General features: G+C 47.2%; 4 protein-coding genes across 4 annotated transcripts; all 4 read right to left on the minus strand.

Moving 5' to 3' along the window:
- On the minus strand, positions 969-2,670 carry LOC8083700 (F-box protein At5g46170). Its single transcript, XM_002467898.2, has one exon. The coding sequence runs from the start codon at positions 2,551-2,553 to the stop codon at positions 1,411-1,413; it is 1,143 nt and encodes a 380-aa protein (XP_002467943.1). The 5' UTR covers positions 2,554-2,670; the 3' UTR covers positions 969-1,410.
- On the minus strand, positions 8,875-12,059 carry LOC8055908 (membrane steroid-binding protein 2). Its single transcript, XM_002467899.2, has 2 exons — positions 11,515-12,059; positions 8,875-9,427 (listed from the first exon to the last, which is right to left on the minus strand). Exons 1-2 carry the CDS (start codon positions 11,871-11,873, stop codon positions 9,169-9,171), a joined length of 618 nt encoding a protein of 205 aa, XP_002467944.1. The 5' UTR covers positions 11,874-12,059; the 3' UTR covers positions 8,875-9,168.
- LOC110433418 (guanylate kinase 2, chloroplastic/mitochondrial) lies at positions 12,896-15,685 on the minus strand. Its single transcript, XM_021455510.1, has 4 exons — positions 15,337-15,685; positions 15,117-15,248; positions 14,824-15,015; positions 12,896-13,664 (listed from the first exon to the last, which is right to left on the minus strand). The coding sequence occupies exons 1-4, from the start codon at positions 15,535-15,537 to the stop codon at positions 13,326-13,328; spliced, it is 864 nt and encodes a 287-aa protein (XP_021311185.1). The 5' UTR covers positions 15,538-15,685; the 3' UTR covers positions 12,896-13,325.
- On the minus strand, positions 17,340-22,060 carry LOC8055909 (probable inactive receptor kinase At5g10020). The gene is made up of 3 exons (XM_002467900.2): positions 20,453-22,060; positions 18,290-19,924; positions 17,340-18,195 (listed from the first exon to the last, which is right to left on the minus strand). Exons 1-3 carry the CDS (start codon positions 21,369-21,371, stop codon positions 17,606-17,608), a joined length of 3,144 nt encoding a protein of 1,047 aa, XP_002467945.1. The 5' UTR covers positions 21,372-22,060; the 3' UTR covers positions 17,340-17,605.

Below are 22,609 nucleotides of genomic sequence, written 5' to 3' on the forward strand. Positions count from 1 at the left end.
GGTAGGGCAGCGAATTGACAGGAATTGGAGTGGGAACTCCACATGTTTCCAGCATTAGCTAGCGAGACAGTCCAGATAAGGGCATCTCAACTGCCTTCCCAGCATTTTGACATCACCTTCAGTCTTGTTGAGGAGGATGATAATCGAGCAATAATAGAGTCCAATGGATAATACAGTATGTATAAGCCCTGGAATAAATTTAAGTCCGGCGTGTAGATGCAGCACAGAATGTGCTGTATAGATTAAGAAAGCTGACCCAAATGTTCAAGCATGGACGACTAAGAAAGCTTATCCTAATTCATAATACTAAAGTACTAGTTATTGCAAGTTGGCATTGTGCCGGTAATGATCCAAGCAGGAGCGTGCAAGAAAGGAGGATTCCACAAAGACTGCATGAGGTTACCAGTCCTGGCAATGCAATCGGAACAACAGCGCACATTGTTAAAAGTGACTTTCATTCAGATAACCTGAATTCAGCAACGCAAACGTGGCGAAGGGAGCAAAAAATGGACAGTTCGCAGTCCCCAAAATGTAGCAAAGCGCACAAAACTTCATGAATACTCACTGCTTGGTTCACCGTCCATTGGTGAAGCAAGAAGCAAACCCCCCAAAAAGCATTCCGAGCATAGGGTCGAAAATGATCGCTCGAGGGTCACTGCCTTCGACCCCGTTTTCTGTTTCGTGTGACTATGATTGCGAGCAGGAGTGGAGGGTATCACTTCACAGTTCATCCACCAATTGGATAAGGGTAGGATTTTCCAGGATTTATTTGCCTCATTTGAACCAAATACGGAGAGAGATTGAATCCCTGAATTCCTAATCCTGTGTTTTACCGGGGGAAAAAACAGTCTTTTATATGCAAATCTCGTGTGATTTTCTCGTTTTCATTTGGCAAAAAGGCATGTTTTGAATTGCCAGACTGCAATTCCGTTCAAGATTGTTTACAGACAGCACTCTTAGACAACACCTGATTGAAAATGTGATTGCTTCATCCCATTCATGATTGAAACTGTGATTTCATCTCAGAACCTTTACAGACAACATTTGATTTTGATTGAAAATGTGACTGCTTCATTCCGTTCATGATAGCACCAAAATGTAATGAAGCTCAGAAGCTGGCGCCGCACACTCCATTCGATATACTACTACTATTTTCACAAGGATACCAAGGCAGTAACGAAATGCGAGGACGAGGAGGCATCAGCGTTGGATATTGCGACATGGGATGCGATGCGAGGAGGAAGGAACACCTCAGTATTCCTTCCCCCGATCAGATTCAGGACCGAGCTGAGCAATCTAGTTGCCGCTGTTGCCAATGGCCATTGCCATCATGCCATGGAGGTGGTGGGGGCAGGTCTTGCTGCTGCAGACGACGCGCGTGCGCAGGAGGGACGAGGGAGGTGGCGCAGACTAGAAGCCATTCATCTCGAGCAGGTAGGTGCGGCGCTTGCTGAGCGCGGCCACGGCCTCCCTGAAGGGCCCGTCGAAGGCGCCGGCGACGAACTCGTCGAGCTCCTTCCTGCCGCCGACGCCCGCGGCGTCGCCGACGGGCTTGATGACCACGAGCGTGGCGCCGTGGATCCTGGTGCCGTCAGAGAGCTCGAGCAGCGGCGCGTAGCGGAGCTTCATGTTGCAGGCGGGCACCTGCGTGCGGTTGGCGGCGGCGGCCGCGGCGAGCGGCTTGTCCCTGAACTCCCTGAGCTGGTCGCGCCCCATGCTGAGCGTGCCCTGCCCGTTGGCGTCCGTGAGCGCCACCTGCTCCAGGGTGGGGTGCTCCTTGACGATCTCGCGGAGGAGGTAGTGCCTGGTGGCCGCGGCGATGAGGGAGCTGATGGTCCACACCACGCGCAGCTTCAGCCCGCCGTTGGTGTAGAAGGACTCCGGGATGCTGCCGCTGTCGTCAGGGCCGCCCGCGGCCGCGGCGTCGCCAGCGTCGGCGTGGGGAGCTGGGGGAGGAGCGGCGGAGGCGTTGGCACTGCCACTGGCAGCCCGTTCCACCTTGGTGCCGCCGAGGATGACGCAGCTCTGCAGCGTGCTGCCGAACACGGCCTTCCACTTGAGGACGACGCCGTCGTCGGTGCCGACGTCGGACACGGGGAGCTCCATGCGGAGGTTGCGGATGCTGCTGAAGTTCTTGAGCACCTGCGCCGGCGAGTGGTGCTGCTGCTGCCCCTGCTGCAGCAGCGCGTGCTTGTGCGCCGCGGACTTGGCGTCGCAGTGCGCGAAGGGCTTGAGCACGGCCTGCAGCATGGCCTTGAGTAGGTGCGACAGCACGGCGCGCGGGCGCGGCCCGCCCGCGAGGCCGCCCAGCGCGTCGCCGCCGTCGGCGGCGTCGGCGGGGATGACGCGGTCGATGCGGAGGCAGGCGTCGTCGACGAGCGGGACGAGCGCGTTGAAGCGGCGCGACACCGCGGAGCAGCGCCCGAGGGAGCGCGCGTCGGCGAGCTTGTTGAAGATGAGGAGCACCAGGGAGTCCGGCACCCGGTCGAAGTGGTCCTCGCCCTCCGCCGCGAGGAGCAGGTCCTCCGCGAAGATCCGGTGCTTGGACTGCATCCTGTCCTGTGCCTTCTTTGGATCGGTGCAAGAGGGCAGCTCACAGGCAGCCGGACCGCGGATGAGGGAGTAGGTGGTGAGGTAGGAAGAGGATGGTGGTGGCGAGTGAAGGCGCGGCGGAGGCGCTTATAAAGGCGGGGGAGGAGAGCGAGAGCGACCGTTTGTTAAGTCCATCCATGGCTCGCTGTCGGGGTCGGGACGCCCCTAATCATACCGTTACACGGTTGTATCGTACGAGTATTTTCTACCGTTCCCTGATGCTGGTCCTAGGAGATTGATTAGTTTAATCTTTGCATTCCTCCTAGTCTCGCCCGATCCTATGCCTGCAGAATCTGTGCAACGGTACTCTCAGTCAGTAGTCGATCAGCAGCCGCCGGCAGTAATTAGCGGTAAGTACCTTGTCATTCCTTCGCACAAAAAATGACCAACATAAGAGAGATTAAATGACTTTTAACTGAATGGTTAGGTGCACGACCATATTTTGTACCTGGTCGGATAAAGTTAGGCTTGCTGCTTGCATCACATATTCGGAATCGATGACATTTAGCTTCCTTTGAATTTGCTCACCTCTCTTAGTAGTGGTACACAAAGTATCACTAAGGGCTCCTTCAGTTTCCTAAGATTGCATCAGGAATAATTCCAGCTTCTTAAAATTAGTATGAATTGTTGAATCATTCCACCTAGGAATTATTCTAGGGCCCTATTCCGAATCAACCGAACAAGCGCTAAACGGGTTAACAAAAAAAAACCAATTAACCAATAATTTCGTGATCTACTTGGTTAAGAACTAAACGATGGCATCCCATCAACACAACACACACCTAGTTGAGGTGGGCAACAAAGCACAAAACCAGCCATCACTAGGTCACCATTGAGCCACAAGCACGATGTACAAAAGCAACAAAGCCAAATCTCACATTACTAAGTGCATGGACTATCAGAAGAGTGTGAATGGAGAGAGCAAGTAGAAGAAAGATCCACTTGTCCCTCGTACAGAACTTGCAATCGTTGTGACAACCTAGAGCACCAACGCCATTACCAAAGTGATGCCAAAATATACCACTGCACACAAGGGGCTTTAGACATGCTTGTCACTAAGCAGATCCGACCAAGAGATGACGGTGCCTCAACAATGCTCCAAGGGGAATGCTGCGCTCCAAAACATCGTCAATGTTGGCCCAATCCAAAACCTTGGCATAGCTTTGAGTTGGAAACCACCACTAGATCCATCACCACCAAGGACACCGCTATCCCACCAAAACAGTGCACAAACCGCCACAACACCACTGTTGTTGCAATAAAAAGACAACAACTACCCACCAACAAACGCCTTGCAACCTAGCTTGATGCCACCGCACCTCCGCAAGTGGCCACCCCCACCTTGCCACCAAGCCACTGCACATGGCTCCTCAAGTGCAGCCATTCTATGACCTCCGCCATGCCACCGCGCCATTGTACGCGACCTCTTTCGATACCATTGGACCTCTATAAGTCTTCCACATCACTGTGCCCAACGTCAATGCCACGATTGCCAATGCAACCACCACCACCACCAACTGTTTTCATAGGCATGCAGTGCTAGATCTACGGCTGATGAGCCCAGATGAATGGATACGAGCATTATCGCCACCGTCTTGTGCAACCCCAAGGTACTCAAGAACATGCAACATCTTTGTCGCGTTGATCCAGGGAGATGTAGCCCCACCGCCGCTATCTAGCACCTGCATAGGCTACTAGTGGCGTGCTTCGCTGATGGCAAAGACAATGGAGAGGGTAGAAAGAGAGACACTTGATAGAGTTATGGTTGATTACTGCCTGTATCACACGTCGAAGGGAGGGAGCTTTTTTTAAAACAAAAATGATGCTCTATTTTTCTCTACAAGCTTGGTTAAATTTAGAATGACTTGACTTAGAATAATTTGGTAATGACGGATGGAAGACATAGTTGTAAGAGTCAATTTTTACAGATTTTGAACTGCAATTAATCAAACTTATATACGCGCACGAGAATCAGCATCGGGCTACACGACGCCTCCGAGCCGGTACGGACAAAGCGTTTCTAATTTAGAGCAGAGCAGTGACCAGTGAGCAACCAAAAAGCGCAACAATACGAGATGCTTTCAGTTGCAAACAACAACTATAGCGGGGCGGGGCCGGGGTAGAGCGACAACGAGATCTATGAGATCGAATGTACAGCCTTTTTCCCGAGATAAAGCGGCCCTCGCCCACTACTAATCATATCTCTTAACCAAAACCAGTCGAGTTGTTCATGCTGCGCTGAACAGGATGATGGGCGCCTACGGGTCCTTTAACCATATTTTATTCGAACGGAAGGGAGAGGCCCTTTAATCTCCCTAGCTAGCAAGCAAATTAAGGCGTCCTAAGAACAGCTAGCCTTTTGCCTTTGGCCTTTGCGATATATAAATTGCCGCTCAAAAGGAGTACGTACTATATAGGAAATCATTGTCACGTATATGCAGCAAAACCGTGCGACTGTCATCGACACATTCCCGAGGTATTATCGGCTCAACATAGAGACCTAGTACCACACTGTTGGGAAATGGTCAAATGGATCTAGAGCCCGTTCGCTTCTCTTATCAGTCATATGTTTTCTGTCAGTCAACAGTATTTTTCTTTCACAATAAATCAGCCAACAATAATTTCAGCTATAACTTTTCATGATCAGCGAACAAAGCCTACTATCCGTCAAACTGTCATCGACACACACTAGCAGTATAGCACTATGCATTAGGACCATAACAACCGGCGCAAGTACAGAACCGAACCATCGCGCGCACTGTTTTTCCCTCCTCGTCTCGCGAATCACAGTTTGGCTCCATCGGCAGATACGATACGAACGCAAGTACGTTAATGTTGGAGCCTCGGAGGCGAGCGAGCAGGGACCGTGCATTGCCCTGCCTCTGCACGTCCCAATCTCAACGACTCCACCGCAGTCCGCAGCAGCCCGTACAACTAAACTAACCCAACCAACCTACCAATGCAAAACCGAGGAGACCATCAGGGAAATCTCTAGGGTCGCCAGGACACATTCATTCACTTTGCGGTGGCATAGTGCTTCGTTCCTGCATCGTCGTCCGTTGCGCTTCAATTCGCTCTGTGTAACAAACGAAAAAAAAAAAACTACCCACCCGTGAAAATAATATCCTGGCATGGCATTGCATTGCGTTGTGCGTGCAACTGCGCACGAGGCAGGTCGTGCCCGTGCTCCCGTGGACAAGCTGGCAGCAGGCCTTGCACGCAGGGGCAGGGCGCGCGAGAACAACTCCAACCGCCAAATAATGCGGTAGCTCGGTGAGTTGTACATGTACGTCGACCATCATATGCACGGTCCACTACTGACTCTCGTATGATTGGGAGCTACACGATGCATATATATCATCATGCATGTATACTACCACAACACAACACTATTATATATGCATGTATGATTCATAGATGGGCTGTATGATTAGCCGTGAACTGTCCGTACTCGTGCTAATACCAGCCAATATAATGCATGCAACAACTGATATGAACAGTGCTGGTCTTTGGATTATATATATTAAAAAAATAGTCGCATGCATGGATCTGGTGATGCCATGTTGCCGACGACAAGGCCCTTATTATGCATCGGGTAAATGATGTGTGTCCGGCCGGTACTCCAGTCTCCCAAAGGCCAAAGCCGGCATCAAGGAAGGCAGCGCGAAGGGTGATGGGCTCCCGCACCTAAAGACCAAAAGGCGCGCGTGTCGATCGAGTCCGATCATGCACAGACGGCACGGGATCACGGGAATCCAAGCCAGCCACGTCCTCACCTATAGCGTACTCCTACAATAGATCACTCATTCTTCATGCACGGAGATGGAGTATTGTTGTTGTCTAGGAAAGTGTTTTTTTCTTCTTCTTCTTTTCCGAGTTCTTGAGAACGTGGAACGTGTTTTCAATTAGGCTCGGAGCGAGGTCCTGCGTTGCTTTCATCCGCTGGCGATGGCACCGCCGGCACTTGTGTGCTGTGCTCTTCCCTGACGTAGATTCGGGTATGGGGATAGCGTTTTCGAGGGCTGTCCAGAGTGCACTTTGATGCATATGTCGAAAACTACTAGTCAAGCAATCAGCCTGTCCGTGCAAGATGCCCAGCCAAGCATTGAATTCAATCTAGGGATACCATTGAGAAATGGCGTGTTGAGGATCTCTTCTCCTAATAATAAGCGACGAGCAGAAGGCCGCAATTGTTTTTTATTTTCTGCTAGTTGAATAATATATATACAAGTATATAATAGTAATAGCAATACAAGAAGGTGAAGATGAGCAATGATACTACTACTACGTGAATCCGGTGAAACTATAGCTCTTTGTCCGTGAATCGCATGACACGATGTATACCGCGACATTAACATGGAGCGGCATGGACCAGCTCACCCTGCGCATTCGGTAATACCGAACCGATCGGTTCGGTTCCTCGGTACTCATACAAATTCGGTTCTTAAGAAAACTGGTACCGATCGGTTCCTAAAAAAATTCGGTACCGAGCTAATTCGGTATCGGTTCTTTCGGTTCGTTTTCGGTATTTACCGAAAGAACCGAACATATTAGAGCAACATGTAACATCAAGTTTAATAGCCAATTTTAATAAAAATTCAGCGTGATTCATATAGAAATAACAATGTCAAAATCATATATATAAAAGGCCACAATATAATAGGAGTAGATAAACACAAATATGTAACATAATTATCTATTATAGACCCATCACCAATATTACATATTGCTAGTAGTCATATTCGGTACTAGTTCGGTACTTCGGTTTACCGAGGTACAGAACCGAATATACCTCGGTAAATTCGGTTCCTGAGAACTAGGTACCGAATAGGGAACCGAAATTCGGTTTCGGTAAATTCGGTTCAGTTCTCGGTAAATTCGGTTCGGTTCTCGGTTTTCGGTATTTGGTGCCCAGGGTGAGGACCAGCAGAAGCCTCGATCGTCACCTCGTGTAAAACGACAGGTGATTTGCTTGGGGGAAATTCATGAGGAATCACCTGCGTACGTATATATCAATGTAGTATTATAAGACGTCAATGTCAGAGCCATACCCCAAAGGCCAAAGTAGACGCGGGGCAGGGTGGTAGGGCAACGGCATTGATGTCATCCATCCGACGCCTGCCACGATATTTTGTAGCAACAGTGGGAACCTGGACCCTCCTTTAATTCAACAACATGTTCTGTGGTCGATCTACCGAATGAGCGAGATCCTACCATACCAAGCTGGCGCTGGGAGGACCAAGTGCAAATGCAACCAAGTTTTCGAGAGAATTCGCGGGTCCGGAAGGCAAAGCAAGGGATGCCCAGACGTCTGGTAGGCACGGGCAGAGATGGTGAATCTCCCGGATCGGCCTCGGGCCTCCGGTTCAGTAATCTGTCCTCTCCCTGGCTGCTTCGCGACCGCCTTCTTCGTCTCCGTCCGCTTGTCCCGTTGGAATATGGCGCGAGGGCACAACAGAGGAGAACAGGACGAGGGGTGGTTGAGAGCCGGCCGGGCGAGTGGTCCGTGGTGGCGCCCGTGCCATCATCCATCGGCAACGCAGCGTGGATCATGGCGCGAGGCGAGGGGGGGCTCCAGATTGTACTGGACCGACCGAGCCCCCTGCCGCCACATGACGCTACTCGGCGACGGATAGATGGATAGCGCCGCCTGCCTGCCTCCGTGTCCGTGCTGCCCAACGCCTGTGGGCTTGTGGCACGTAGGACGTAGTAGATGCCAAGAGAAGGGAGCGACCGGCGACGGGACCCGTAGTGCTCCCCGGGACACGCCATGTGAGCAGACGTGCGCTCCCCTGCCGCCTCTGCTCCGCCCCGGGACCCCGCCGGAGCCCGGGAGGGAGGAGACGAGACAATTATTAGCCACGGCGGGAGGCACCTCAGTGGACACGGTGTAGCTAGCCCCGACCCTGCGTCGTGCTGCTCATCACACTGCATTTACACCCTACAGGGCTCAAGATTGCAAGCAAAATGATGGAGATAATAAAACGAGCGAGCGAGCGAACGAAACGAACACCCAAGGCTCGCTCCAGCCACAAGAGAGAGGAACGGGCCAGACAGTTTGGTGTGCAATGCCGCTAGCTGGGGGCGGGGAATGAGCCGGCGGACTCATCGAACAACCATCAACCATAGACGCATCATGTGTGCAAAAGTGAGGGAATCTTGGCAAAAAGAATGGACGCCATGCTGATGCTGTTTTCCGACAGCGCTAAAGAAAAAGTAATCAAGCTATGCATGGGCCGCAAATTATGGTGCTTTAGCTGACAGCAGGATCGTTGTTGTATATGAATGAACAACAAAGCCAGGAATCATGACGCAAATCACGCATGTACAACAAAGAGCCGAACATGGGCTGTCGCCTCAAGTCTCCAGTTTTTTTGACACTCAAAATTTCCTTAGCCGCTACAGACCCAAAAGAAATGGGACATAGCAGAGTACATTAGTCAGTATATATAATCGCACATACATATACAGCAAACGATGACGACAGCGGCGTCACCCACAAGTGAGCGCATCAGATCTACAGGGTGATATCCAGCAGCAAGTAAAAAAAACAGAGGACGAGACAAACCAGTAGAGTTAGGCGTCCCCTTCCTCGTGATGAAGCCCAGCAGTGTTCTGACCGCTGCTTGCTGCGTCTTGACAGGCAAGGTGCCCCACCCTCGGATACCTCTCCTTGAATTTTTCCTCCCAATCTTGCAACACCTCCAGCTCATCGGGGCTTAGGCCGTCCAAATCCCCGGTGAGGTCATTTGGGTCAAATGACATCAATGCCAGGGCCCGGGTTGCATCCCTCCCAGCAAACAAGGAATATGGTCCCTGAGGGCCATAAAAGAGCCTGAGGGGAAAATATCAGGGAACACAATCATGACTCCGTGAACAAGGGGCGAAAACCACGTTTTATATATCCGGTAATGACCAATGATCTTTGTAACAGAGCCTAGCCCAAGGGCGCAGCATATACTATGTATGATAGTTATATCAGAGAAAACTGCAGAATCTGATAAAATGCATACATTATGCCTGTGCATGTAGGAAGCATGTTCAGGTATCATCAATAGCAGTGAGAACACATTGCACAAGTGTCAATCTCAAACCTGAGAATTAGAATCCAAATAGAAGCATTTTGTGGAAAATTATTTGAAGGACATAGTACTATATACCTAATTCCTTGGCAGTATATGGGCCAAAGGAACACCCCACTAGAAAACCACAGTATCAGTTCTAGAATCTAGACAGTCTCAACAAATACAAATATGCTTGCTGCCTGTTGAAACAGCAGCCTAGTTAAACAAAGCAAGGAATCAAGGGTACCCGACAATAGCTATATACACTACTGATTGCAGGCTACAGGATAAACAATAGTGACCAAACTACAGTAGTATATGATTCCTCCACACACTAATACAGTACTACTTTCTAGACAAATGTGGAGCTCAAAGGGGTGAGGTGGCACATGATAAATTATATCACCCAGAAAGCAATGAGCAAACAAATGGAACCGAAGAACCAAGATGCATAAAGCAGTCAGATATGTAAATATTGGTATTGCAGAAGTTAAGGGGAAAACCAGTAAAGGTAGTTTGGTACACCAGGATACCATAGCAGATACAAAACCGAAATGCAGGAGTATAATGGTGTTTGGAACCAGTAATTGTAGAAGAAAGCATCAATTGGAGTCCAAATGAAAACTCATCAAAACATCATAAGGTACAGAAACCAGATAGTCCTTAAGTAAACAGGGGAGTTTAGCTTCAGAGCTGCCAGAAGTAGTTCAGTCAGACAAGGTAAGCATAAAACTTGTTTATGTTTTACAATTCCGATTTCTCTATAATGAAGCTAAACAAGGTGTTGTCCGCCCTAACATTGCATTATAGGTTAATTCTAAACCAATAGCTTCCATGAGATGAATGCTAGAAATATCTATCCACTATATGAGTATTACAATCAAGGAAACTTATGTAACAGATTTGATACTTAACTAATTTTAGAATATAGCTATACTTGACCTGATAGAATATTTTGCATCAAACATGAAAGATCGCGCATCTCCACGGGATATCCTATCAAATCCCTTATACCTAAAAACTAGTATTTTCGGAGATGGAGATGCTAAAGCAAATCTCCTATTTCATCTCCTATACCTATAATTTTTAAGAGATCTCGTAAAAGAAGCACCATCTCTCCTAAATAAAGGAGACAGACCCCTATCCCTAAAAGAAATATAGAAGACATTTTAGGTAATCTGCTGAAGCAATAAATTCCTATATCCTAACTTGATTTTAGGGTACTCTCTTAAAGCAATAATAGGAGATGCAATATAAGAGATCTGGTGGAGATGCTCTAACCTAGATACTGGTGCATATTTCTCATCAAACATGAAAAATCCAACCTAGAATCCTAGATACTGGTGCATCTCTGTATGTCATTCCATAACAAAATTGAGCTACAGCCTACAATACTGACCGTTGACATAATATCTGCATCTCATTTTCTAGTTAAACCAAACCATTTGTGCATGTGCTCAGACACACGATGTACTTATAAACCATAACTCACAGGTCTAAGTAGCACCCAATATCGTTATATGTCTGCACCTGCTCCGGATTTGAATTAATAAGCGCAGGCCTCATGGTACTTTTTGCATCAGACTAATGCCTTGCAGTTTCTGGATCAAATGGACCATCCGTTCCACTAGTTTGGCAAATCACAATCTACCTACTAACTACACGCAACGGCTCAAGCTCTTCACCTTAATGCAGACCATCTCACCGTTGCCACCTCATAACTAGTTTGTGCAGTTAGCACTACGTATTTGATTCTCATAAACAGTTTCAGCTTGAAAGAAAATGATGTTACAGTAGCAGATTCTGTTGGATGGGCAGGGCGTATCAGGCGGGGAGCAGAACGGAGTGCAATCCTCACCTCCCGCGGGAGACGTCGTAGACCTGGCCGCGGATGGCGATGAGGATCTGCTTGGCGGGGTCCTTGCCGTCGTACGCACTGAGCTGCTCGAGCGTGACCTCGCCCACCTCCACTGGGTCCGGATAGACGAAAGGCATCGGCTCCTCCTCCTCCTCCTCCTTCTCCTCCTCCTCCTGTGCCTTCTCCGCCTCGCGCTGCTGCTGCTGCTGGGGCGGCTTGGGAGGCGGCGCCGGCGCGGGGGCGGGGGCGACGAAGAGGGAGGAGACGAGGAGATAGGTGGCCACCATGAGGGCAAGGATGGTGGCGGCGGCCCCGGGCGTGAGGCCCGTGTAGGCCTGCAGGGTCTCCGCGATCTCCATTAGGGTTCGCTCGCTGGCTGCGACCGCGAGGGCAAAAGCCTACTTGCGTTTTGGGAGGTGGAACGAGGCGGGGGTAGGTGCTGCTGTTGACTCGGTGACTTCGCAGTTCGCCCGCGGAGAGCCGGCGACGGAAGTGGAAGGGAAGAGGGGGGCACGCTGCGAGTGGCAGCGCAAAAGCGGCAGACGGCGAAAAAAAGTGGCATATGCTGCGCCTGCGCGTAACGTAAACCAGCCGCAACTGGCACCGGGCCCGGCAGCGTTGTTGGGTTGGGTCAGACTGGGCCCGTGCCGTCCTTTGTCACGCGAGAGGTGTGTATTGTGTAGGGCTGTGCGATTTGTGGTGCCGGGCCCGTCTATGCTTTGGGGTTTACACTGGGAAACCGGACCTCGTGCGCCTCTATCGCGTGCGGAACTGCCACAAAGCTTGTTGGGCCTGTTAGTGTCGTGAAAAGGCCACAAAACTGATCTTATAGCAACTCCGGAATATATATCTTGATAAAAAAAACTCCTCTAACAGTCTTTTTAATTGGATCTCTAAGTCTTTTTAATTGGATCTAAAAATATAGATATTTTTTATTCTGAATTTCCCGCTAACCAAAGATGAAGAGCGAGAATGACTCTCTAGATTATGTATAAGATATTAAAAAGTTGTTGCAGGGTACCAAGGTATAGAAAACGGGTTTTACTCAAATCACCTTTCGGATGATAATTTAGAGAGTAAATTTTAGAGAAACTCGAGTCTTGAAGATGATCTTTAGGTAGCGGTTACGGTTCTTGTTACAAACCTTTTCACTCAGATTAAGTCATTGACTCATCACATTTGTTTGTATTTTTAGGTAACTATTGTTAAGATCATCTATACATTTTTAATGACTTCATGAATTTCGCTTAGTCTTTTATAGTGCTTATTCTCCCCTATATAACATAAGATTGCATGTATGCATACGTGAGCATTGTATCTAGACTGCATTTTGCATCAATGATAGAATTCCAGCAACATCTATTCTGGCAATGGAAAAAAAAAACAAAGCAATTTATATTTTGTAACCAAACTAGCAATTTTGCTATTTGGGGCACCTGTTTCTTGTGCATGCCCAGCAACACTAGTCAACATGAAATTGAGAATGATAGTACATCATTTTAAGATTCACCCAGAACTAGTTTGGTACAGCCCTTCAGATTCCTCCCGTCAGAACTAAAAATCAAAGGAAAAAAAGAGACAAATAACAACAAGAGAATGGTGTATATATCCCAGAAAGTGTGCACTGCCCTGGTTGTGGCCAGGGAAATCCCTTAAATAGAACATGTCATATTCTTGTAAGTCAGCAGTCCATTGAACTTTCTGGCTACTGAAACCTGAAAGTCATTTCATCACGCTTCAGCAAACTTGGACAGATAATTTTCCTTTAAAAACAGATGAAGACACTAGGCATAAATCACATGATCTTTAGCTTAGATATTGACATGCCGCTTGTGAATTTTAGCCTTCTCAGCATCAATGATAGACTCCACTTGTTTAACAGCCTCCTCAAGTTTCCCTTCAGCGTTTACAACCACATAGTCGAAATTCTTCATGCGTTTCACCTCCTCCCTGGCTGTTGCAACTCTGACAAGAAGCATATCTGATGTTTCTGTTTTACGGTGGATTAGCCTTTTAACAAGTGCCTCTTCACTCTCAGCAACTAAAAATATGAAAACTGCAGATTCACCAAGTATCTGTCTTAGAGTTGCTGCTCCTTGAATGTCCACTCTCAGAACAATGTCACAGCCTTTAGCCATGTAGTCACGAATCTAGATGACAAAAGGAACATGTATGAGAACTTTACGTAGGTAGACCACTTCTTCAGTTTTCGCACAAACAATTTTCATTTCATTTCTAGGGAGACCTATGAAATTAATGCCAATACATGTTAGCAGATTCTTTCAATCAAGTCGATGTAACTGAAACTGAGTAAACGACACAGCAGTACAGAATGCTAGAGACAGTGAAACTAGAAAGCCAGTAAGCAAAATTTTTGCAGAAATCCATAGAACTAAAGCAATACTCTATAAGACGTTGAGATTTTTCAACCTTCAATCAAGCACTATACATCAAGTTCAGGTGATCAGTTTATAGTAGGCAAAAATCAAACAGCAGATTAAAACACATTGCACATGTACTAGTCCCTACTCCCTGGCATGCTCAAGTCATGGTTAAAGGCTGACATATGTAGCAAATATGTATTTCCTGCTGTACCCCACATATGTAGCAAATATGGCAGCTGACATTTGCAAATATATGCTAATGTAGTGACATTTGTGACCTAGTACATGGTTTGAACTTTGAACTGCTCTGCTTCGCATATAAAGTGGAGTGTGCCCTTTTCTTTGCTTTTTATGGGATGAGCTTGGGTAAGCCATAAGAATATTTTAATCTAGACAGCTCTGAAATATACTGTAAGTATCCCTGTATATAAAGCACTAAGCAAACCTAGCAAGTAGCAACGCATCAAGCAGATAATGGAACAAGTTTTACCAGGCATTTTTTGCGAACTTTAATTATTGTGTGATATAAGTTGCATTTTTTACCAGGCACTAGGTCAACTGTACAAATTCGTGTGCATTTAATTTTGGGACAAAAGAATTGATAGCGATATGATGGTTTCTCCACTGAATTTCTAACTTTTATGGTTATTTACATCACTTAGGTCTGCAGTGCCATTGGCAAAATTCCAGCCAGAGCACTCATACTCACAAGGTCATAACACATTTTTCCGCGATGATACAGAAGATAGAGTTGTTCGTACTGAATAGTCATAACATCATAAGTGCATAAGTAAACCATTGTTAGTGCATATGGTAATCGTAAACCATTAGGTACTGCTTTTCCTAAATCTTAAGTATGCACACCAATCTGCAGGCAAGAAACCGTTCCGATGCAAACATAGTAATGATAATCACGCTAGAATACCTGCTGTTTGGGGATCCCCTTGTACTCCCCATAAACAAGCGCATACTCAAGCAACTCATCCCTCTCAATCATCGTCAGGAATTCCTCCTTACTGACAAAGTAATAGTCTTTCCCGTCAACTTCACCTGGCCTCATGGCCCTGCTCGTTGCAGTGACAACGAAATGGATCCCTTCCCTCTCCTCCTGCAGCCTCTGCAGAACAGAACAACCCACACCCGACACTGTGAGCCAAACAGAAACCAACGCCCCGCAGCAAAGATAAGTTGGGTTAGGGATCGCCAATGAGGTGTCACCTTGATGACGGCGTCCTTGCCGACACCGCTGGGCCCGCTGATGACGAGGATCATCGGCTGCGGCGGCGGCGCCAGCGGCTCGGAGCTGAACGTGGTGCCCAGCGCCGCCTCCAGCCCCCGGAACAGCTGGTCCTGCAGTGCAGGGCCACAGCAGGACACAAGGCGCTTAGGCGGTCCAAGGGGCAAAACTGTCAAGAAGCTAAGCATGTGACCCAAATACCTTATCAGCGCCGGGATGAGGAGGAGGCGGCGGCGGCGGCGGTGGACGGTGCGAGGAGTGCTGCCACCCGGCGGAGGAGGAAGACATGAGGCGGCGGGGCGCCGGAGGGGTGGTGCGGGCGGCGCAAGGAGGAAGGGGCCGGCCCCGTACGAGCGAGGGGGCGCGGGCGAGGGCGCAGGAGAACCTTCGCGCGAGAAGCATCGAGAAGGTCCCGGGACAAGAGGGTGGAGTGGTGGAGGGGCGGAGGCCGGAGCCCGGACTTCTCCCCCCGGAGGGTGTGGGGATTGGAGTAGGAAAGGAAAGGATGGCCGGTGGCGAAGGCCAACTGCCCAATGGGGGTTTGTGGGGGGTTTTGAGGGCGTCTGCCGCGAAATTGGCGTATTCCAGGGATAAACGAGCTGAACCTGAACATTTTTTTTGTATTTGTTTCTAAAAAACGGTTTTGTATTTTTTAAAATAATTTGAATGTGGCTTTGCGCCTTTGCGTGTTCTCAAGAACAAGGACGAATATTAGCATGCGAGATACGAATCATATATCTCCTTGTCTAGGCAGCAATGTCTAAAGGCGTCTAACTATAAACTATCCAAGGCAATTTTGTTTTCTTCATATTTTAATTATTTTTTTAATATAACCCTATAAGTATGAATTCGTTATATTTAGAAACCGTTTGATCATAAACTGAGCTTAATTTTTTACAAATGTCTTAATACTTAAAGTACAAGTTGTAGTATCTGAACTTGAGTTCAAACTCATAACACACACCACACTCACGCACGCAAATATGTTGAACACAAGCTAAGCTTATTACACCTATACCTAAAGACACACATGCGGCTGAAAAGGTACTTGAATATCATCAAACTCCAAGCGTGAGCGTGATAGGCACGACAACTTGACTATTATGGAACATCAGTGCTTGAGGCTACCAAGAAAAAAAAAGGGGAAAAACCCGATACAATGCTTCGAGCGAGACTCGAACCAAGGCCATGGAGGCTCCACTGAGCAACTCCCACCACTAAGCCATCAGCTCATTCGCAAAACTAAAATCAAGTGGTTAAATCTTTTACGGTAGAATGTACAATTTGAGATTTGTGACACGAAGTAATAACACAATTGTTTCTATTTGTTAGCTATTTCCAATGATATGTAAAATACCTTGGACACAAAGGCAATCTGTCAGCTGCATCTCTCGAGGGAGAGGGCAAATGTGTACTCTCTCTCTCTCTTCCTTTTTATTTGCCACTACGGTTTTTACGTTGGTCAAATTTTCTTAAATTTTGGCTAAGTTTATAGAAAATATTATCAACACTTGTATAAATTTGATAATTATGGTTATTCTTGGTGAAGACTTTCTTAAGCTTGTTTGACAGTCTTACACTTCACCAAGAAGACTAAAGGAGAAAACCACCGAGCTGATAGAAGAAGCCTAAAGTCTTCTCATTAGATATGGTTTGAGTTTAGAGGGCCTCCCGCCCTCTGGCTTGGTGGAGAAGAAGATGAAGAAAGGGTAATGAGCTTCACCAACAAGCCCTCTAGTCCAACCTAAACCCTACGCTCGGGCTCCATAGAAAGCTAAGCCTAGAAATCATCTACAATCTCATCTTGTTAGATGTGTTCTAGAGCCCTTTAGCAACATGACAACATCTAGGAACAAGCCTCCTAGAAAGACTCGATGCGATCCTCTCTCAGCAAATTCAGAAAAGGGCAGTGCTTTTGCCAACCTCCCTCTCTCTGTTGGAAAAGCATATGTTCTTGCTGCGTTGCTCTCCGGCCTTGATTATGTGTGAAGCAAGAATCGTCCATTTCTGTAAGAATCAGATACATGGAAGCATCAAGCAACATTATTAAGATGATATGCCCTCTGCTGAAGGAAATACATTATAAAAACGAATAGGCGCTGGCTTCTGAATTACATGTTCATGCTCTGAAAGAGATTCTTGGAATATCTAACTGTAAATATTTGGGGATTTGATTACTGTTACATACGAATACATACCATGGGAGAGCAACAAATCAATAAGACTTTCTTTATTTTCCTTTTTGATGTCTGAAATCACAATGCACAAACTTATTCTCACAACATCTACTGCTAAAATTGTGGACTAACTAAAACGAATCAACTATTCCCAGAAGAAAGAGCAACCCAAACAATGAATACTCAAGGGGACTACACACACATCACCCCAAAATCCTAGCAATTGTTAGTATACCCTCCAAGTTTCCACAAGCTGACGTAAGTACGAGATGTACACTATCAAGAACTAACGGTCACGACGATAGGGACAAGAGATCCTCAAACACCGTTCGGATCTCCGGCCTCTCCGATGCGGACCGGATACACCGGATCGCTATGCGCAGCATGCCATCCAGCGCATTCGGGGTGCCTTCCGAGCTCTCAACATCCGTGATGTGCCGGTCATAGCACTCTGAGACACGCTCCTCCAGAGCCAGCATCCTCACCCAGTCGGTCAGGTCGACCACGCCGTCATTCATGCAGATGATCTCACCAGCAATCTTCCCTGTCAGCAACTCCAGCAGAATGACACCAAAGGCGTACACGTCGCTCTTCAGAGATGGGCATGGCTTGCTGGTGCTTGAAAACTCGGGTGGAGAATATCCTAGGGCGCCAGCGTTTAAGACCTGCTCAGCCATGCCGATTGGAGTCATCAGCCTGTGAAGGCTGTAGTCAGTTACCAGAGCAGATGGAGTGGGGTTCTGAATCAGGACGTTAGACGACTTGATGTTGCCATGTGGAATCACCCGCTCATTGTGCAGGTAATCTATACAGCGGGCAATATCTATCGCAATATTCAGCCGCTGTCCAACTGATAGGGGTGGGAGATTCCGCTCATCAAATTCTAGAAAGAAGAAATATGCATCAGAAAACGTCCATATTGAGCATGAAACAGAAATTGCTGAGAGTAAACGAGTGAAGGAAAGGAACCATCTTACCAGACAAGTAGGTAGACAGAGATGTGGCATCTACATAGTCTGATATCATGATCCTCTCATGCTCTTTGGGCCCCCAGTAGTAGCCACGCAAGGGGACAATATTGGAATGTTTTACACTACCAAGCTTCTTTATTTCACGGGAAAATTCTTTCTTACTCTTAGCAAAGCCCTCCTTCAGCCACTTCACTGTCAGCATGTACCCATTGTCAAGTGTAGCCTTGTAGGATGTCCCATGGCAGCTCCTGCCAATTATCTCAGCAGGGGCACGAGAGAGCTCTTCGGCCGTGAACACAACTGAATTGTCGAAAAGATGTAAATCCCCAACCAGTTTATCAGGAGAGTGCACTCTAAGGATAGAGTGATGATGCTGGGAGTGTGCATCAGGAGGCGACGATGACAAAGAAGGCATCAAAGACTTTGTGCTGTCTTTAAGGGCTGAGCTACCTGCTGGTTCATTGAAATAAGCAGCTTCAATTGACACATCTTGGGCTTCATGCTGTCTTTCCTTGCCAGGCAATGGAACAGCTCCATACTCTGCAGAAGGTGATGATCCTAATGTCACATCTTGCATTTCACTTGTTGAAGTTTCTGCACTTCTCTGACTCTGACCACTCTGTCCTTGAGTCACATGTTGTTTACCTTGGCCAGTACCTTTATCGCTACTCTTCCAGCTATTGATCTTCCAATGAACAAGCAAAAGCACAATAATCCCAGTAACAAATACAACAACACAGATAATCAATGCATATAGAATCCCACGCTTCAAGCCATGTCTGCCCTGATCAGATTTGTCAGAGCCATTTGGTGATTCGGAGCGAGGAAGAACAAGTAATTCATTCCCTGGATGGAAAGATGAATCTGGGAATTTTAACAAATTACTCGGAACAGAGCCAGACAGGTTGTTGTAGGAAACATTAAATTCGACCAGATCATCAGGGAGCCCATCAGGTATGCTACCATTGAAATTGTTGCTTGATAAGTCAATGAATAACAAATTCTTAAGTTTGGTGATTGTTCTTGGGATTTGGCCAGTAAAGTTGTTCTGACGAAGGTTCAGCAATGTCAATGCACTCAAATCTCCAATGCCCATAGGCAGTGGACCATTCAAAAAATTGCTTGAAAGATCAACATATGAGAGGTTTGAAGTTTGCACAGGAAGAATGGACAAGTCTATAGAAGTCGAGTTCTTGGTATCAGAATTTCGAAGGGGGAGAGTCCCTGCAAAACTGTTGCCCGAAAGATTTAGAAAAGTCAGCTTAACTGCTGTAAACAGACTTCCAGGCAAAGGTCCATGCAGCTCATTAAGACTGAGGTCAACGGAAATCAGCTCTGGATAGGTTCCAAGGACAACTGGCAGTTCTCCTGATAGCAAGTTGTTGGAAATCCTCAAAGATGTCAGCCTCAGAAACTGGGTTGTCTCATTTGGCCAACTTCCTGTTAATCTGTTTGAGCTCAGATCAACCATCTGGAGATAATTTCCCCATGTTCGGGCAACTGATAAGTTACCGTACAACATGTTTCCACTCAGATCAACTACTGAACAGCTTCCAAACGTGATCGGTAAAGTTCCCTGAAGACTATTGTGTGACAGGTTTAAGTACTTCAAGTTTGTTGTTGTCACACGTCTAATTGGACCTGTGTAAGAAAAAAGAGGACACAGTAAATAGAGGAAACCAGAATTATGATTGTTAAATGCTATAGAATGTATAAATGATTGAATACATAGCATGCATGCCAGTGCCAAAGTTAGGCATTATAATTGAACAATCACTAACAGCAAATGTATCTTTGGAGTATAATGGCAATTAGTATACCAGTAGTCAGTAAACTAGAGTTAGAAACTTTCATGGTGACTTCAGAAGAAGGAAATGAGCAATTTAACTTCTTGTGTAATAGGTGTTTCAGCTGATCCACACTTCTTGTATGTTTTAAAATTGCATGTATTGTTTAGTCGCAAAACAAAAGTATACCACCAATGTAAAAAAGAAGAAGATGGTGCCAGGTCAATGCTTTAATAACATTAATCTTTTACACGTGCCTCATTATAATATGCTGGTTTAAGCATTAAAGGAAAATACTATGGGCAAAGAAACATGCGTAACAGCGAGCTGAATGCAATGTTTAAGATAGGCGTGAGACTGAGAGTAGGAAAAATTTTCTGACCTGTAAGTTGGTTGCAACTAAGGTCAAGTTCAGTCAGCACCATAGAGGTCTCCCTAAATAATGCTTCCGGGATGGAGCCAGAAAAATTATTGTTCTGCAAGCGCAGCACCTTGAGGGAGATCACAAAATTAAACTGTGGGATATTGCCACTGAGCATATTGAAACTCGCATCAAAAACCTCAAGGCTGTCGAACAGAGGCATCGGAACACTTTCAAATAATGTCCCTGACAGCACATTGTGGCTAACATTCAGGTACTGAAGCGTGCTAACCACAGATGAGTTGTCAGAGATCGATGCCAAGGACCCCGAGAACTGGTTGCAGCTTAAATCAACATGGACTGGGCTCTGCAGCTGCACGAACACGTCGTCCAATTTGCCTGTGAAGCCATTGCCATGAAGGTCCAAGTACTTCAATTTCCTCAAATTCCGGAAACCCAACGGCAATGCACCACGGAAATCATTGGAAGAGAGATTGAGATAGCCCAAGCCTGCCAGCTTAGTCAACTCAGACGGAATTGGACCGGAGAACCTGTTGCTAGACAGATCCAGTAACTGCAGCGACACCATCGATCCCAGCTCACCCGGCAAGAACCCTTCTAGCCTGTTGTCTGACAGGGACAAGTTCCTGAGCATGGGCATCCTCGCGAGCACCGACAAGGTAGCATTCCCCACGAGACCAATGCCGTCGAACGCAATGGAAAGAATCTGGCCACCGCTGCACTCCACGCCGTGCCAGTCGACGGGGCAGCCGTCGGAGTCCAGCGCGCTGGTGGGGTTCCAGGGAACGGCCTGGCGGCGGGTCGGGTCTTGCCGGATGCCTCTGCCGAACTCCAGCAGTGCCTCCATGTCTGAACCAGCCCCCGCCGAGGCAGCCGAACAAACGGCCCAGATCGAGAGCCACAATACGACGAGCCGCATTGCAAGACGCTTCTTTGCAGCCAGGGAATCGAAGCAATGCACATGCAAGTGAGATGAATTTTTCGGAATACGGAGGTTGAGATGAAAAATGCAGTAGTAGTGTAGGGTTTAAGCCCCTTGGAACTGAGAAAGGGGATTAATTAAGGATGCAAGGTTTGAGGATCTTCAGTGTGAAAACAGAGAAATCAGGAAGGACGGAGCCAAGAAACGGACACCGCTGAAGATGTGAGCAGGCCAAGCTCGAATTTTGTCATCCAAGAAAAAGAAAGAAATGGCATTGTGCTGGTTGCTTCGTCCAAGTAAGCTAGGATTACTGACCAACAACGCGACGAGATGGCATTGACGGATCTCCAGTTCTCCACCCCGACCAGACCGAGAGAGGAGCGGTGGCCGTCGGGAGGAGGATTCGGCAGCGGCGACGCGCTAGAGCTTCCCCGTGGCAGCGCTGGGGCGAATGCGCTCCACCGAGCAAGAGGGAACTGCAGGCTGCTCCATTTGGGGGTACGATGAGAAGCAGCTGCAATGGCGTTGGCGTGTGTGGAGGCTGGAAGAGTGGGTGAGGGAGTGGATGGAGTAGTGGGAGTGTGGGGGGGACTAGCACCGCACCACTGCAAGGCCACCGCGCTGCTGGTACTGTCCGAGTGGAATCCAGGGAGACGGAGGTAGAGGTTGAGGAGGAGAAGAGAAAGGAGCAGCTGGCCTGGAAAGGATACAGTGACCGCATTTCTTTTACACATGATTCGAGGCCACCCCTTCCCTGGCACTGTCGTCAACCAAAAAGCGTGACCGTGCAGGAAAAGGTTTGCGAATTCCTTTTGCGAGATCATCAGAAAACCGAAATTAAAAACGAAGCAGCAGTGTGCGTGCGCGTGGCTTTACTTCGCAAAGGTACCTTTTGTACACGATCGTACCTCTTATCCGAGATAACAGTAGTTTGTGTAGCCACTAGCACTAGGGACTTTTTTTAGTTTATCCTAAAAATCAAAAACTTTTTAAAAGTTTTTCATCACATAAACATTAAATATAGATAAAAATAAAAAATAATTTACAATTTATCTATAATTTATAAGACAAATCTTTTAAACCTAGTTAATTTATACCTGGACGATAATTATCAAATAAAAATAAAAATACGATAATATTAAAATTTAAAAGTTTTTTGAACTAAACAAGTCATATTCATCTCCTCTTCCAGGCCTTGTTTAGTTCACCCAAAAATCAAAAAGTTTTCAAGATTT

This window comes from Sorghum bicolor, chromosome 1 (genome assembly GCF_000003195.3).
Source record: "Sorghum bicolor cultivar BTx623 chromosome 1, Sorghum_bicolor_NCBIv3, whole genome shotgun sequence".
NCBI lineage: Eukaryota > Viridiplantae > Streptophyta > Magnoliopsida > Poales > Poaceae > Sorghum > Sorghum bicolor.